The following is a 16,563-nucleotide window of genomic DNA, read 5'->3' as shown; positions in this document are numbered from 1 at the left end:
GAAAATCCAGGATCGCTAACCCCCATCTCTGCGGCTGAAAGAACTACATTACCCGGAGCCAACGCGTAAAAACGTTGACAGCTATCCAACCAATGAAAATCCAAGTTCGCTAATGACACCTTTTCGGTTGAGGGGACTACTTTACCCAGAGGGTAATGCGCCAAAACGTTGATGGGATCCAACCAATGAAAATACAGAAAAGATGCATTTCCCTTTTGGCCCAACGGGGTTGGGCGGGGCTTTTGGCGTCCTTCTCGTGGCGGTCATTTTGTCCTCCCCGCTCTGTTCAGGACCGAGGGGGGCGGCAGGAAGATTGTCCGGAAGGTGCAAAGGCGGCTCCGGGGCTTGGCCACCCGCCACAAGCCGAGATCGGGGCCTCCGCGCCTGGCAGCCTCCGCCCCGCCCACAGAGTCCGATGGCGGCGGCCGCACTGAGGTGCCCGGCTGAGGTGAGCGCGTCCCCGGGGCCCTCACTGCCTCGCCCCTCCGAACTCGGAGCCCCGGTGCGGGGGCCGGTTTCGTCCTGCAGCCCAGGCCTTGGCGTCCCGGACCGTGAGGCGCTCGTGGGTGACACCCGGTGTGATGGCGTGTCAGGGTGACAGGCAGAGGGGCCGCGGAGCTGGGAGGACTCGGGGAAACCCGCGTTTTGTGTCTAAAGGCGACGGAGAAGGGGACGGTACGTGGTGCCTGAGGAGTTTTCCTTTCGTCCTCAGGACACTGGAGGGTTGTGAACCAAAGAGCGGCACAGTCTGAGGTAGGGTCCTGAAGTTTCCCAGAAAGTGTCTGGGAAGAACAATAGAAGAGAGAGGATCGCAGTTAGGTGGAGGTGACGTCTTCGAAAAGATGAGTCACTGGCGAGAGTACTCAGTTAGGCCTTGAGGTAATTAATGCATTCATCCCGGAGCTGGACAAGGGTTTTTTTGTTTGTTTTTGTCTGTGACACAGACAGAGACAGAGAGAGAGGGACAGATAGGAAGGGAGAGAGATGAGAAGCATCAATTCTTCCTTGCGGCTCCTTAGTTGTTCATTGATTGCTTTCTCATATGTGCCTTGATCAGGAGGCTACAGCAGACTGAGTGACCCCTTGCTCAAGCCAGTGACCTTGGGCTCAAGCTGGCGACCTTGGGGTTTCAAACCTGGGTCTTTTGCTTCCCAGTCTGATGCTCTATCCACTGCGACACCGCTGGGGCAAGGGTATTCAGCGGCTTAAAGACCCTTGGATCCTGGACCTCATGGATCCTGGAGGTGGTTGCCAGACCCTCAACAGACCTTTTTCCTCAGATTTCTTCCAACTGCAGAATCTCTTAGGGGTGCTGCTTTATGGAGATTATTTCAGGGCCTGACATTCTTATGGCCTTGGGACTGTTTGACCATTCTTCCAGCCTTTGGATCTGGGGACCTTGAACGGACAACAAGCCCAGGGTCCTAAGTCCAGGTCTAGGATTTGATAAAGTTATTACTGTTTGGCAATCAGGAATGAGACATGGGAGATCCTCCCAGGCATAGATAGATACCAGCTTGTGCAAAGCCTTGGTGTGGAGTCGAAGCCGATTCAAGGATCAGCAAGTCAGTCTTTCTTACTTCCCTTCCCCTTTCCCTTTTCCCCTTTCCTTTCCCTTCCCTTCCATTCCATTCCATTCCAGAAGTGGGGAGACCGAGAGACAGACTCCCACATGCGCCCGACCGGGATCCACCCGGCATGCCCACCAGGAGATGATGCTCTGCCCAACTGGGCTGTTGCTCCATTGCAGCCAGAGCCATTCTAGCGCCTGAGGCAGAGGCCATGGAGCCGTCCTCAGCACCTGGGCCAACTTGTTCCAATGGAGCCTTGGCTGCAGGAAGGGAAAAGAGAGACAGAGAGAAAGGAGGAGGGGGAAGGGTGGAGAAGCAGATGGGCGCTTCTCCTGTGTGCCCTGGCTGGGAATCGAACCCAGGACTTCCACATACCGGACTGACGCATTACCATTGAGCAAACCGGTCAGGGCCCCTTTCTTATAGGAACTGAGAACAGAAATACAGGAACAAGGTCTAGAGCTGCTTTGTGACAAGTTGGGTGTCTGTTTTGCAGGTGATGGGAGCTATGGGAGATGTGGTACCATGGAGGCAGGTGATCTTACCCAGGTCTCATTAGAATCCCTGTGGCTGCAGCATGGAAAACAGTGGGTATGAGGGAGGTGGTAGAAAGACCAGGGCGGAGACTGTTCTGATAGTCTGCCTGAGTGTAATAATGGTGACTGGATCAGGATGGTGGCCGTGGAGGTGGGGGAAGCAGTTAGATTCTCCATCAGTGTTCTGGGTGTGGCCGCCAGGATTTTCCAGTTTTGAGAAAGAGAGAAGAGGTAGGAGGGATTTGTGAAGATTTGGTTATAGCAGTGGAGCTAAGGAAGCACCATGAAGTGAGATGGAGAAAGCCATACTAATTAAGAGTAATAATATTCATTGGGGATGTCAGGTGTTTTCTTTTTGGTCCGTTAAGGGTCTGAGACATTCCGATAGTAGTTCATGAGCATCTGGAATTCTGAGAAGGAGTACAGGATGGAGACTTTTCCAGTAAGTAGTGGAGAGTTTATGGACCAGGGAGGAGCTGTAGATCACTTTCATATGGAGAATCTATCAGGATAATAATGGTAGTACCATAGATGGTTGTACATGGAAATAGAGTCCCAAGAAATTCTTGATGGAATTCAGAGTTTGGCTGGTTATGCTGATGTTTGTGATGACATGACTACAGTATATTAATAAATGTTGATTTTTTTGTTCAACAATAAATGTGAATTCTTGTTCATGGAAAAATAAGACATCCCCTGAAAATAAGACACCGTTTTATTTTGGGGGAAACACGGTAGTAGCCTAGAAAGAAGAGGGTAGACCTGTGGACTGGGTTTCCTGATGAGGTCCCGGATTGTGGGAGTCAAAACACTGCTTAGGGACAGAAGTGGTCATGTAGATTGTGGGGAGAGAGAATGGTTTGGCAGGTGTCCAAGGCCTTCAAGGGATGAGTGGACTTTAAATGAATGGGTGGCCAAAGAGTAATTCAGACAAGATGAGATGGGGCCTTGTGTGAGTTCACTTGGCTATAGCCTTAGTGAGATTTGTGTGTGTGTGTGTGAACCTTGGTGTGGTCTTGGGTGTTGCAGTAATTCTGGCAGATGACCTTATGGCCTAAGTGGTCATCTGTGAGACTCAGTCATCATGAGGTGGTAGAGGACCCCTAGGGATGGGCTTCCAGTAAGTATGAGGTGGAGAGAGATAGGCTGTGCCTGAAGAAGGAATGTCAAGTGCAGTCCCTGTGGAGAAGAGCTGTGAATATCTGAGGATTTTTTTTCTCCAAAGTTAGAAGCCAGGAGGCAGAGAGGCTCCCGCATGTGCCCGACCAAGATCCACTTGGCATGCCCACCATGGGGCTATCTCTGCCCATCTGGGCCATTGCTCCGCTGAAACTGGAGCTGTTCTAGCACCTGAGGCCAGGGAGCCATCTTCAGCACCTGGGCCAACTTTGCTCCAGTGGAGCCTTGGCTGCGGAAGGGGAAGAGAGAGATAGAGAGGAAGGAGAGGGGGAAGGGTGGAGAAGCAGATGGGTGCTTCTCCTATTATGTGCCCTGACCAGGAATCAAACCCAGGACTTTCACATGCCAGGCCAGTGCTCTACCACTGGGCCAGCCGGCCAAGGCCTGGTGCGTTTTTTATAAAGAAATGATGAGGGGACCGCCAGGGGAAGTGCCCCCATAAAGGGGTTATTGGGGTCCTACATGCTTGGCATGGGGAAGGGAAAGGGGAAAGCAAGGGATATATTAGGTGGTGGAATTATAATCCTGGGGAGGGAGGGGATCAGGGAACAAACTGTCCCTGTCATGGCTGGGCTGGGTTATTTTTGACATTGTGCTTCTGGGAATTTAGCTGTAGAAGGGAGGTGTCATTCAAAGATAGGTGCAGAGCAAGGGTAATGTAAACTGATGGCATCAGGAGCCTGAGTTTGGAGTCATATGGGTGAAGGTCTATGCCATGTTTTTTTATGTTTTGGAGATCAACTCTGGGGTATCACCCATATTGCCTAATAAGACCAGTATGAAACCACTCACACATTTTCTATGATCAACTTCTTTGCTTAACCTACTATATTTTTTGTTCCATAAGACGCACCTGACCATAAGATGCACCTAGGGTTTTAAGGAGGAAAATAATAATAAAAAAAAAAAATTCTGAACCAAATGGTGTGTTATTAAAAATGTTTAATAAAATATACCACAATAATATGTCAACCATGCAAACTCAACAGCAGTATTAACAACCATTAGTACTGTTATTAACAAATGAGAAGAGACTTTAATGTTCAAATATTCTTCTAGTTGTCCGGGAACCCGCAGCAGCTAAAAAAAAAAAATGAACATTCACTCCATAAGACGCATGGGCATTTCCCCCTCCACTTTTGGGGGGAAAAGGTGCATCTTAGGGAGCGAAAAATATGGTATGTTTGTGACACCATATGGACACGAGGCAATCTGGCCTACAACCAAGGTCTCGAGCTCTGGTATCTGCCTGTTGTGGGATGACACAGTATGAATGGGAATAGAAGGAGAGAGTGACTCTGATGATACCAAGGCCTAGTTTCTTCTCGAAGATGGGGAGTTGGGTGAGCACCTGGTTGTGCAGGGTGGGGGTATGCTTAACTTGGAATCCTGGAAGAGAAGTTGATCATGGAATGAACTGTCCCTATTATGACAGGATATGAACTTTGAGGATGTGGCCATTGCCTTCTCCCAGGAGGAGTGGGGGCTTCTGGATGAAGCTCAGAGACTTCTGTACTGCGACGTGATGCTGGAGATCTTTGCACTTGTAGCATCTGTGGGTAAGACCTTCACATCTCTCCTAATGTCCTGAGGTGATGTTCTATGCTCTTTTTTTTTTTTTATAAAAGGTTTTATTTACTGGTTTTCCAGAGAGAGGTGGGGTGGGGAGAAAAGTATCAACTCATAGTGGTTTCACTTTAATTGATCATTGTTTGCTAGTTTTATGTACTTTGACTGGGTGAGCCCAGGGTTTCAAACTGGCAACCTCAGCATTTCACGTTGACACTCTATCTGCTGCACCTCCACAGGTCAGGCTTCTTTTTTTTCAGAGTTAAATTTTTCTTTAGTAAAGCCAGACCATGGGTTTTACTAACGTCTTCCACTTTCTTGTCATATGTTCTTTGGCTGCCAGTGCTGGACTCCCTGAACATTCTGAAAACCTGTTGCCTCAAAAAAAAGTAGGGAAGTGGCCCTGGCTGATTGGGTCAGTGGATAGAACGTCAGCCCAGCAGGCGGACGTCCTGGGTTTGATCTCCGGTCAGGACACACATGAGAAGCGACCATCTGCTTCTCCACCCCTCTTTCTCTCTTCTCCTCTCACAGCCAGTGAGTGGCTCAATTGATTCAAACATCGGCACTGGGCACTGAGGACAGCTCAGTTGGTCTGAGTGTTGGCCTCAGATACTGAGAATAGCTTAGGTGATTCAAGCATCGGCCTCAGTTGGGGTTTGCCAATGGATCTCGTTTGGGGTGCATGTCTCTCTATCTCCCCTCTACTTAAAAAAAAAGTGCAGGGAAGTATCTGGGAGTCAGTAGTCTTCCAGGCAGAGTAGTGGAACCCACCTTGCTTGTTCTCTCCTTGTGACTCTGTCCAGAACAGTGACCTCCAGTTCTGCTCGTTTCGTGTAGCTAATGGTTCTCTGTGACTGCCCATGCGAGGTCATGGTCATTACTTGTATGAACTGTGAGCTGTTCTGGTAACTCCCTTCATCAGTGTTGTTTGTAATATTTTCTTCTCTGAATACTATTGTATGTCTAGTCGCTCTGGGCTCAGCTAGCTGCTCACCTCTGTTGTCTTTTTGAAAACTCAAGATTATTCAAGTTCTGAGTAGTTTTATAATAGAAGGTGAGTGGAGAGCCCTGGGTTTGTACAGGGTGGCAAGATGGTCTCCAAGGAAGCCTGGCCCTGGTGAGTAGCAGCTGGAGGAGGGTATGACCTACGATCTGTGTTGAGATCATACTAGGAACCTGCAGTGTGTTCAGTAGTGTTTTGGTTCAAGTGTCACTGGTAACACTTCATTTCTACATATTCTTTTTCTTTTTTACATTTTCTTTTTTTTTTTTTTTCATTTTTCTGAAGCTGGAAACAGGGAGAGACAGTCAGACAGACTCCCGCATGCGCCTGACCGGGATCCACCTGGCACGCCCACCAAGGGCGACGCTCTGCCCACCAGGGGGCGATGCTCTGCCCATCCTGGGCGTCGCCATGTTGCAACCAGAGCCACTCTAGTGCCTGGGGCAGAGGCCACAGAACCATCCCCAGCGCCCAGGCCATCTTTGCTCCAGTGGAGCCTTGGCTGCGGGAGGGGAAGAGAGAGACAGAGAGGGAAAGCGCGGCGGAGGGGTGGAGAAGCAAATGGGCGCTTCTCCTGTGTGCCCTGGCCGGGAATCGAACCCAGGTCCTCCACACGCTAGGCTGACGCTCTACTGCTGAGCCAACCGGCCAGGGCCTAAATTTTCTTATTTATTGATTTCAGTGAGAGAGGAAGGGAGAGAGAGACAAAAACATAGATCTGTTCCTGTATGTGCTCTGACTGGGGATCAAATCCGCCACCTCTGCACTTTAGGACAATGCTCTAACCAACTGAGCTATCCAGTCATGGCCATTCCTGCATTTTCTTTCCCATACTTGAAAGTTTGTTGCTTGTCATTTTATTTCTGACTTTCTGACTCCTGGCTACTTTCTAGCCTTCATACATCACGTGTTCCTTTGCTCCGTTGCAACTGGAACCATTCTAGCACCTGAGCCGGAGGCCATAGAGCCGTCCTCAGTGCCTGAGCCAACTTTGCTCCAATGGAGCTTTGGCTGCAAGAGGGGAGGAGAAAGATAGAGAGGAAGGAGAGAGGGAAGGGTGGAGAAGCAGATGGGTGCTTCTCCTGTATGCTCTGACTGAGAATCAAACCTGGGACTTCCACATGGTGGGCCTACGCTCTACCGCTGAGCCAACTGTCCAGGGCCATCACATACATTTTTAAGTAACCCTGAAAGGGCAGCTACTTTTTTTTTTACTGGGAAAAGTACATAAATAACTTTCTGTACAACTTGCCCATGTCAACAGCTGACAAACATTGCTGAATGCCACTAGCAGAAGAATGAATTGGAGACCCTACTTCTGTCCCCTGTAGCGCATGCCCTCTTTGTGTTCATTTCGGGTGCAGTCATCCCAATTTTGTGATCTTCAGAGGCCCAGAACTGCACAGCAGCCCCTATTCACCCTGCCTCCAGGTCCCTTCTATTCAGAGATTCCCATGGAACGAACACAGTATGTATGACACACCTTTGTAAAGGGACTTTCCTTTGCCACCCAACTGAACATCCATTTCCTAGCATTTCTCTCATTTTAGGTTGTTGCCATAAAGTGGAAGAGGAAGAGCCCCCTTCCAAGCAACATGTATCTGTAGAAGGAGAATCCCAAGTCAGTGCTTATCAGATACCTTCAGCCATTCCGAAGGCCCATCCTTGTGAGAAGCGTTGCTCAGTCTTGAAAGATACTTTGCACCTGGCTCTGTTGCAAGCAGGATCCCTTGAGGAGAAAACATTCTTCATTGACACGTGCATCAGAGGCTTCTCTTTCACTGCAGACCTTCACCAGAAACAGAGGCATTCCGGTGGAGAGACACCCTGGAAAGGAGATACAGACAGGGCCTCGTTTGTGACCAGCTGCACCTTCTACCCCTCAGGGGCTCCTTTCTTCTCTAGGAAGGTAGGGGAGGATGCCCCTGCCATTTCAGACCTTCTCCCACACCAGGTCACTCATGACTGTGAAGAACCACACAGTGTCAGTGGGAGTGGGCTGGCCTTTCCCAGTGGAAAAAGTCATCACCAGTGTGGTCATTGTGAAAACGCTTCCAGCCCCAGCCACAAAGATGTTCAACATCATGGTGTCAGTGTTTGTGAAGAAGAGCCTTATGAGTGTAGAAAATCCGAGAAAGACTTTAAACACATCTTTAACCTCATTCAAAATAGGACAATTCACACTGAAGAAATTCCTAGTGAGTTGAGTGATTATGGGATGTCCTTCAGTCAAAGCTCTAGCCTCATTCATCATTACAGAATTTGCAGTGGAGAGAAACCATATGAGTGCAGTGTTTGCGGGACATGCTTTAGCTACAAATCTATCCTCATGAAACACCAGAAAATTCACACTGGTGAAAAGCCATATGAATGTAATCAGTGTTGGAAATCCTTTAAGAATCGCTCCCAACTCATTCAACATCATCGAGTTCATTCTGGAGAAAAGCCTTACCAGTGTGGTGAATGTGGGAAATCCTTTAGCCATTCCTCTACTCTCATTAAACACCGGAAAATTCACACTGGAGAAAAGCCGTATGAGTGCAGTGAATGTGGGAAATCCTTTAGCCAACATAGCTACCTTCTCCGACATGGTCGAGTTCATTCAGGAGAAAAGCCTTATGAGTGTGAAAAATGTGGGAAATCCTTTAGCCAAACCTCTACTCTCATTAAACACCAGAAAATTCATACTGGTTTAAAGCCATACGAATGCAGTGAATGTGGGAAATCCTTTAGCCAACGCAGCTCCCTTCTTCGACACTATCAAGTACATTCTGGAGAAAAGCCTTACGAGTGTAGCCAGTGTGGGAAATACTTTAGCAATTCCTTTCGACTCATTGAGCACCAGAGAGTTCACACTGGAGAAAGACCTTATGAGTGTAACGAGTGTGGAAAATCCTTTCGTAATAGCTCTGGCCTTTTCCGACACCACAAAGTTCACACTGGAGAAAAGCCTTATGAATGCAATGGTTGTGAGAAATGCTTTAGCTATAAGTTTAACCTCATTCGACACCAGAGAGTTCACACTGGAGAAAGGCCTTATGAGTGTAGTGATTGTGGAAAATCTTTTAGCCGCAAATCTTACCTCTTTCGACACCGGAGAGTTCACACTGCAGAAAAGCCCTATCTATGAGTGTAGTGATTGAGGGAAGTCCTTAAGCCAAAACTGCCCTCATTAAACACCACAGAGCTCACACTGGAGAAATGCCTAATAGTGTAGTGTTTGTGGGAAATTCTTGAGTAATTTCTTTAGTCTCACTTAAGAGCAGAATTTACACTGGAGAAAGACTATGAATACAGTGAATGTCAGAAGTCTTTTAGTCACAAATCTCACCCTTTTTAGGCACCCAAGAGTTCACACTGACGAAAGACCTTATGAGTGGAGTGAATGTGGGAAATCTTTTAGCTGTAAATCTCACTTCTACACATCAGTTTGTTTACATTGAAGACCAGTTTGAAATGTGCTGGGCGTGTTTTATTTCCTTACTCAGTACGTATATCAGCACTGGAGGAGACTCTTTGAGAGTCATTTACCTGAATTTTAAACCTGTTTTAGCAGAACATGCATTGTGCTAAGTTCCTCATCATTTTCAGGTACAAGCAAGGCTTTAAGGAGCTGCAGTACACTTTCTAACCTGCCCAGGGCTATTACCAGAGTGTTGTAATTGTGGCTGAAGCCATTTCACCTCTCCTACCTGGCTCACCTGCACGGCATGTACCAGTCACAACCCCAGTGTGTTCAGGGAAGCTGACCTCTGCGCTTTCCCTTTAACTTGAGGCAGTTAAGAATACACTGAGCTTTTGGAAGTGAGCTTAGGCTAAGGAATGAACCTTCCCAGTGTTGGTCCAAAAGACCCATTCTTGGCTAAGAATGATTAACTTTTTCATGGTCATGGTTGTTTTAACATTATATACATTATGCTGTGATTAATTTTTCCAGGTGTAGCCCTGGTGGGTGGCTCAGTGGTTAGAGCATCGGCTCAACATATGGATGTCCAGGGTTCGATACCCAGTCAGGGCACACAGGAAAAGCGTCCATCTGCTTCTCTCCCACTCCCTTTACCCTTCCCTCTCCCCTTTCTCTCCCCCTTCTCTTCCTCTTCTCCTCCTGCAGCCAGTGGCTTGATTGGTTCAAGCACTGGCCCTGTGTACTGAGGGTAGCTCAGTTGGTCCAACTGCATCAGCCTTAGGAGCTAAAAATAGCTCAGTACTCAAGAAGCATCAGCCCCAGAAGGGGTTGCCGAGTGGATCCCAGTTGGAGCACTTGTGGGAGTCTGCCTCACTGTCTCCCCTCCTTTCACATAAAATAAATAAATAAAATTTTTTTTCCAAGTTGTCATTCATCAACCTGGGAACTTCTTACTGTACACTGCTCTGTTTTTTTTCTCTTTTTGTGAGTCTTTTTGCTTTTGTATATTTACCCTTGTGGTTGGTTATATGTATTGCACAGAATGATTTGAAAGCAGAATTGTGATCTGTCAGCATGTACATATGAACAGATATTTTTGGGGATCCCAAAATGCTATGCTTCAGAAAGAAGAGCGTTGATGGCAGGAAATGGCTCTTTGTCAAATACTGGCATATTTTGCATGGCTGCCCTAGACCTTTAAAGAAAACTGCATGATTTTGTAGTCCTAATTTGCAGCTTGGTGCCATGAATATTGGATAGGTGAAAGATCAGCCTATCCCTGGCCAGTTGGCTCAGTGGTAGGGTATCAGCCTGGCGTGTGGAAGTCCTGGGTTCAATTTTCGGCCAGTGCACACAGCAGAAGCGCCCATCTGCTTCTCCACCCTTCCCTCTCTCCTTTCTGTCTCTCTTCCCTTCCCACAGCCAAGGCTCCATGGGAGCAAAGGTGGCCCCAGGCACTGAGGATGGCTCCATGGCCTCCGCCTCAGGCGCTAGAATGGCTCTGGTTACAACGGAGCAACACCCCAGATGGGCAGACCATTGCTCCCTGGTGGGCATGCCTGGCGGATCCCGGTTGGGCGCATGCGGGAGTCTGTCTCTCTGCCTCCCTGCTTCTCACTTCAGAAAAATAAAAAAAGAAAAAGAAAAAAGAAAAAAAGGTCAGCCTAAAGAGTTGCCTTTATTGTGCTTCAGTGAACAATATGGAATTTTATTTTCATGTTCACAGTAAACATTATCTGTTTCACTGCAATGGTTCGGGGACCTTTCCCCAGGTTATATGATGTACAAAATTTCATAAGCTAGTGTCATTTGTTGTAAGAGTCTTAGGGTTAAATGAAATTGCAATTGGAATAGAAACAATTAATAGTGAGTGGAAGAGACTGCACTTAAATGAGATAGAAGGTGCCTCTTCTGAAAACTCGGCCACAGATGTTACCAGGGACTATGCCTTGTGTGATCTGTGTGTACAGACATTCTCAGGACCTCCATTACTATGTTTTGTAGCTGAGGTCACTGGCAGTAAAAAATAATCTAATGGTTTTGTGGGATCCTTTAGACTTTCTGCAGTGTTCATCTCAAGATTATTGTTTCACAAGCATGGAAACAGCTTGAGGGAAGGATGGTCTTGTGATCAGTCCGGGGATTTGTCTTTTGTGACCCACTCAGCATTCCTGTTGTTTCAGATAGCAGTAGTCCTCACTGCTTACCAATATTTGCTGCTACTGAGGCAAGGGTACTTCTTCCAGGACATGAGGACATAGATGGTAGAGTCTATATAATGTTGCCAATGTAATTTTTAGAAAAAAAAAATAGTATATCTAGGTCTTCATTAGGAACCACTTTTATTTTAGTATTTTTAACTTCTTAAATGTATTGATTTTAGAGGGCAAGAAGAATGGGGTGAGAGAAAGAAAGAATGATTTTTTTGTTCTACCCTTCCAAGCACCCACTGGTTAATTCTTATAGGTGGCTTGACTGGGCATTGGACCTACCATCTCAGTGTAGCGGGATGACGTTTTAACCAGCTGACCTAGCCAGCCAGGACTGGAACCACTTGTAAAAGCTTTATTCAGGTATATGTATATTTGACCTGCAACAAAGTGCACTTATGTGTTGTGTATTGTTTGTGAGCTTGACATGGATAAAGCTGTGAAATCGTCACACATGAAATGAGCTCATCCGTCACTCATATATGTATTTATTGCCAACCCATTTATAGTGTCCCTGTCTTCCTCAGCACTCCAGGTAATCATTGATTTATCTTCTATTACAATTGATTAGTTTGTATTTTCTATAATTTTTATAGGCATCATAAGGTGTATACTCTTTAACAAATACTGATTTCCTTCATGCTGCAGTTGTTGAGATTCAAAAATACTGCTTATGTAAATAATTTATTCTTTTTATTGAATAGCATTCTATCCTATGGGTAATCACTTTGTGTATCCATTTATCTGTCTATGTTTTGGATTATTTCCAGGTTTAGGAAATTACAAATAAAGCTGCTATGTAATATTTACATTCAGTTCTATGTTTTATTTCTCAAATTGTTACAACGTAGTTGAATGTTTTTTATTGTAAGAAATGCAGAACTATGGTATATAATGGTAATTCCCTTTGTCTTTGCACACTCCCACAGTATATAAACATTCCTGTTCTGCTGCCATTCTGCTAACTCTTGCTAGGGTAAATCTTTTCACATATTAGCCCTAGAAATCAGTGTAGTAGTAACTCATTTTGGTTTTGTTTCATTTTCCTAACAATTCATGATGATGGGCATTTTTAATTTTTATTTATTTATTTTATTATTTGCAGCAGAGACAGAGAGAGGGACAGGTAGGGACAGACAGGGAGAAAGGGGAGAGATGAGAAGCATCAGTTCTTTGTTGCAGCACCTTAGTTGTTCATTGATTACTTTCTCATATGTGCCTTGACCAGGGGACTATAGCAGAGTGAGTGACCCCTTGCTCCAGCCAGGGACCTTGGGCTTAAGCTGATGAGTCTTGCTCAGACCAGATGAGCCTGTGCTCAAGCTAGCAACTTTGGGGACTCGAACCTGGGTCCTCCAATTCCCAGTCTGAAACTATCCACTGCACCACCGCCTGGTTAGGCAATGATGAGCATTTTTTAAAGTATTTATTTACCCTCTTTATCTTTTTTTGGTAAAAATGTGCTGAATCCTACCTTTTTTTTTTTTTTTTTTTTTAAGAGAGAGAGAAGGGTAGATGGGGACAGACAAGAACGGAGAGAGATGAGAAGCATCAATCATTAGTTTTTTGTTGCGACACCTTAGTTATTCATTGATTGCTTTCTCATATGTGCCTTGACTGTGGGGCTACAGCAGAGCGAGTAACCCCTTGCTCTAGCCAGCAACCTTGAGTCCAAGCTGGTGAACCTTGCTCAAACCAGATGAGCCCACGCTCAAACTGGCAACCTCGGGGTCTCAAACCTGGGTCCTCCACATCCCAGTTAGACGCTCTATCCACTGTGCCACCGCCTGGTCAGGCGAATCTTACCTTTTTTATTTTTATGATTATCGTAACCAATAGGAAGATAGTGCAGGAATAAAAGACATGTTCAAATTTTGCTCATTTTTTAAATTAATTTTTTATTCATTTTTTTAGAGAGGAGAGGGAGAGACAGAGAAAGAGAGAAAAGAGACAGAGAGAGAGAAGGGGGGAGGAGCTGGAAGCATCAACTCCCATATGTGCCTTGACCAGGCAAGCCCAGGGTTTCAAACCGGCGACCTCAGCATTTCCAGGTCGACGCTTTATCCACTGCGCCACCACAGGTCAGGCATTTTGCTCATTTTTCAATGACCCGAGTAACTTGTTTCCTATATGGAGCAATTCTTTATTTTTTTATTTTACTACTGGAAGGAAATTTTTTCCCTTAATTTTCTATTCTATATAAAATTTAACGACTACTTGTACCATACACTTAAAATTTTCATCTGCATTGTTAACATACTTTCCAGTACCTTAAGGGTAAACATTAAGTAATTCACATTGAATTCTAGGTTTCAAATCTTTTTCTAGGTTTCAGTTTCTCTGATATAAATATTTTTATCATGGTCAATCTTTAACTATGAATATGATATCACAGAACATGAAGATGCTTAAATATCTCAGTAGCACACCATTATATTTTATTTCCAACATACTGATATAGTAGCAACAAAGAACCTGAAGAATTTTAGTAAAACAGTAAAATGATTGGGAAATGATAAGTTTTAAGCTTTTTTTTTTTTTTTTTTTTTTTTTTTTTTTTACAGAGACAGAGGGATAGACAGGGACATACAGACAGGAACGGAGAGATGAGAAGCATCAATCATTAGTTTTTCGTTGCACATTGCAACACCTTAGTTGTTCATTGATTGCTTTCTCATATGTCCCTTGACCGTGGGCCTTCAGCAGACCGAGTAACCCCTTGCTGGAGTCAGCGACCTTGGGTCCAAGCTGGTGAGCCTTTGCTTAAACCAGATGAGCCTGCGCTCAAGCTAGCGACCTCGAGGTCTCGAACCTGGGTCCTCGGTATTCCAGTCCGACACTCTATCCACTGCGCCACTGCCTGGTCAGGCAGTTTTAAGCATTTTTTTTTTTTTTTTCATTTTTCTGAAGCTGGAAACAGGGAGAGACAGTCAGACAGACTCCCGCATGCGCCTGACCGGGATCCACCCGGCACGCCCACCAGGGGCTACGCTCTGCCCACCAGGGGGCGATGCTCTGCCCATCCTGGGCGTCGCCATGTTGCGACCAGAGCCACTCTAGCGCCTGGGGCAGAGGCCACAGAGCCATCCCCAGCGCCCGGGCCATCTTTGCTCCAATGGAGCCTTGGCTGCGGGAGGGGAAGAGAGAGACAGAGAGGAAAGCGCGGCGGAGGGGTGGAGAAGCAAATGGGCGCTTCTCCTGTGTGCCCTGGCCGGGAATCGAACCCGGGTCCTCCGCACGCTAGGCCGACGCTCTACCGCTGAGCCAACCAGCCAGGGCTAGTTTTAAGCATTTTTTAAAAAAAAGTTTGACTTAAGTAAAATTTTCTGAAAATGTGCCATTTAATTGATCTGGTAGAAACATTGTTTTGTTTTTCTACTTGTTTATGCATTCGTTGGTTGATTCTTGATATGCCCTTACTGAAGGATCAAATCCGGAACCTTGTCATATTGTGATGATGCTCTAACCTACTGATCTACTTGGCCAGGGGGTACATATTTTTTATATGTACATTTTTTATATTTCCATGCATGCGTTCATCCCTGAAACCAAGCACCTTCTTCCCTTTTCAGTGCTCCTTTCTCACCATATTGCTGATGTAAGGACAGATTCTATTTTTGTAATGGCTATTTTCAAATACAATACAGCTAGTGCTTGACTTACGACCATGATCGGTTCTGACAGACCAGTCGTAACACGATTTGGTCGTAAGTTGAGTAGGCTATATGTACAGTACTGTGAAATGATGTTATAAAAATCTTTAAGTCATATTTTATCATAATTTTCTTTCATTATTGTTATATATCATAATTTTCTTTGTTCATTTGTATAATCTCTACACCATTTTGTTTCTTATTTTTTAATTTGTCAAGTTTAAGTAAAACACTGCATTACCAGTACAACTGGTTTAATATTTGCAAAACATACAAAATTACAAAATACAGGTGCATACAAAAATACAAAATACAGGTGTAAAAAATACCATAGGAAACATTTTCCCAATTGCAAAACATCAAAATATATAAACATACAAAACATTTTATTGGCTGCTGGTGCTTAGCTGCGGATTGTTGATGTCATCTGAGGCAGCAGTTGGGGTTATCAGAGTTGGTTTTTTCATAAACATGTGCGATCACATTCACTTTCTTTCCTCCTTCATACTTGTTCATTGATTGCTTTCTCATATGTGCCTTGACCAGGGGGTTACAGCAGAGCGAGTGGCCCCTTGCTCAAGCCAGTGACCTTGGGCTCAAACCAGCGATCTTTGGGTCATGTCTATGATCCTATGCTCAAGCCAGCGCCCCTGTACTCAAGCTGGTGAACCCATGCTCAAGTCGGATGAGCCCACGCTCATTTTCCTGTTGAGATTGATGGCCTTTCTTTCCTTCTTGGCAGGTTGAGGCATAGACAAAGACAATTTCCTCTTGGTAGACATCTTGGGAAGGGTTTGATGAAAAATATCCAAGACACAAAACACAAATTGCTGTGCCGAGTCTGGGATAACAGTTGAAATGGTGCATGCGGAGATGGTAGTGCTGCCAGAAGGTGGTCCGCATTGTCGTACACCCAGCTGGGCAACGCTTGTGCTGCCAGACGCAGAGCAGTCGTGGCTAGTGATTGTGGTCGTAAAGTCGAATGGTCGTAAGTTGCATAGGTCGTAAGTCCATCAATATCTGTATATCCATAGCCTGACCGGTGATGGCGCAGTGGATAGAGCATCAACCTGGGACACTGAGGTCCCAGGTTCGAAATTCCAAGGCTGCTGGCTTGAAGCCTAAGATCGCTGGCTTGAGCAAGGGGTCACTCACTTGCCCGTAGCCCCCCCCCCTCCAAGGTCAAGGCACATAAGAGAAAGCAATCAATGAACAACGATGGAGCCTCAACAAAGAATTGATGCTTCTCATCTCTCTCCCTTCCTGTCTGTCCTAATCTGTCACTTTGTCTCTGTCACAAAATATAATAAAAAATTAAAATATGTCTATAAATAGAAAAGACTAACTAACCACCATGAATGCTATTTTAGCAACTTCCAGTCAGGAATATATAAGAAGCAACCAATAAATGCATAAAAATGTAGAATAGCCTG

General features: G+C 45.6%; 1 protein-coding gene and 1 long non-coding RNA gene across 2 annotated transcripts in view; one reads left to right on the top strand and one right to left on the bottom strand.

Annotated features, from left to right (window-relative positions):
- LOC136331817 (uncharacterized) overlaps positions 1 to 16,563 on the bottom strand; it is a 141,586-nt gene that overhangs the window by 109,160 nt on the left and 15,863 nt on the right. The gene's annotated exons all lie outside the window — the stretch shown is intronic.
- Positions 253 to 10,227, top strand: LOC136331779 (zinc finger protein 551-like). Its single transcript, XM_066270802.1, is given in 5 exon segments — positions 253 to 448; positions 4,722 to 4,845; positions 7,412 to 8,985; positions 8,987 to 9,024; positions 9,026 to 10,227. Coding segments are annotated over 5 exon segments (1,842 nt in total). The 5' UTR covers positions 253 to 415; the 3' UTR covers positions 9,099 to 10,227.

The sequence above is a fragment of the Saccopteryx bilineata genome, chromosome 3, assembly GCF_036850765.1.
Source record: "Saccopteryx bilineata isolate mSacBil1 chromosome 3, mSacBil1_pri_phased_curated, whole genome shotgun sequence".
Taxonomy (NCBI): Eukaryota; Metazoa; Chordata; class Mammalia; order Chiroptera; family Emballonuridae; genus Saccopteryx; species Saccopteryx bilineata.
This window is presented reverse-complemented; position numbering and strand designations above follow the sequence as displayed.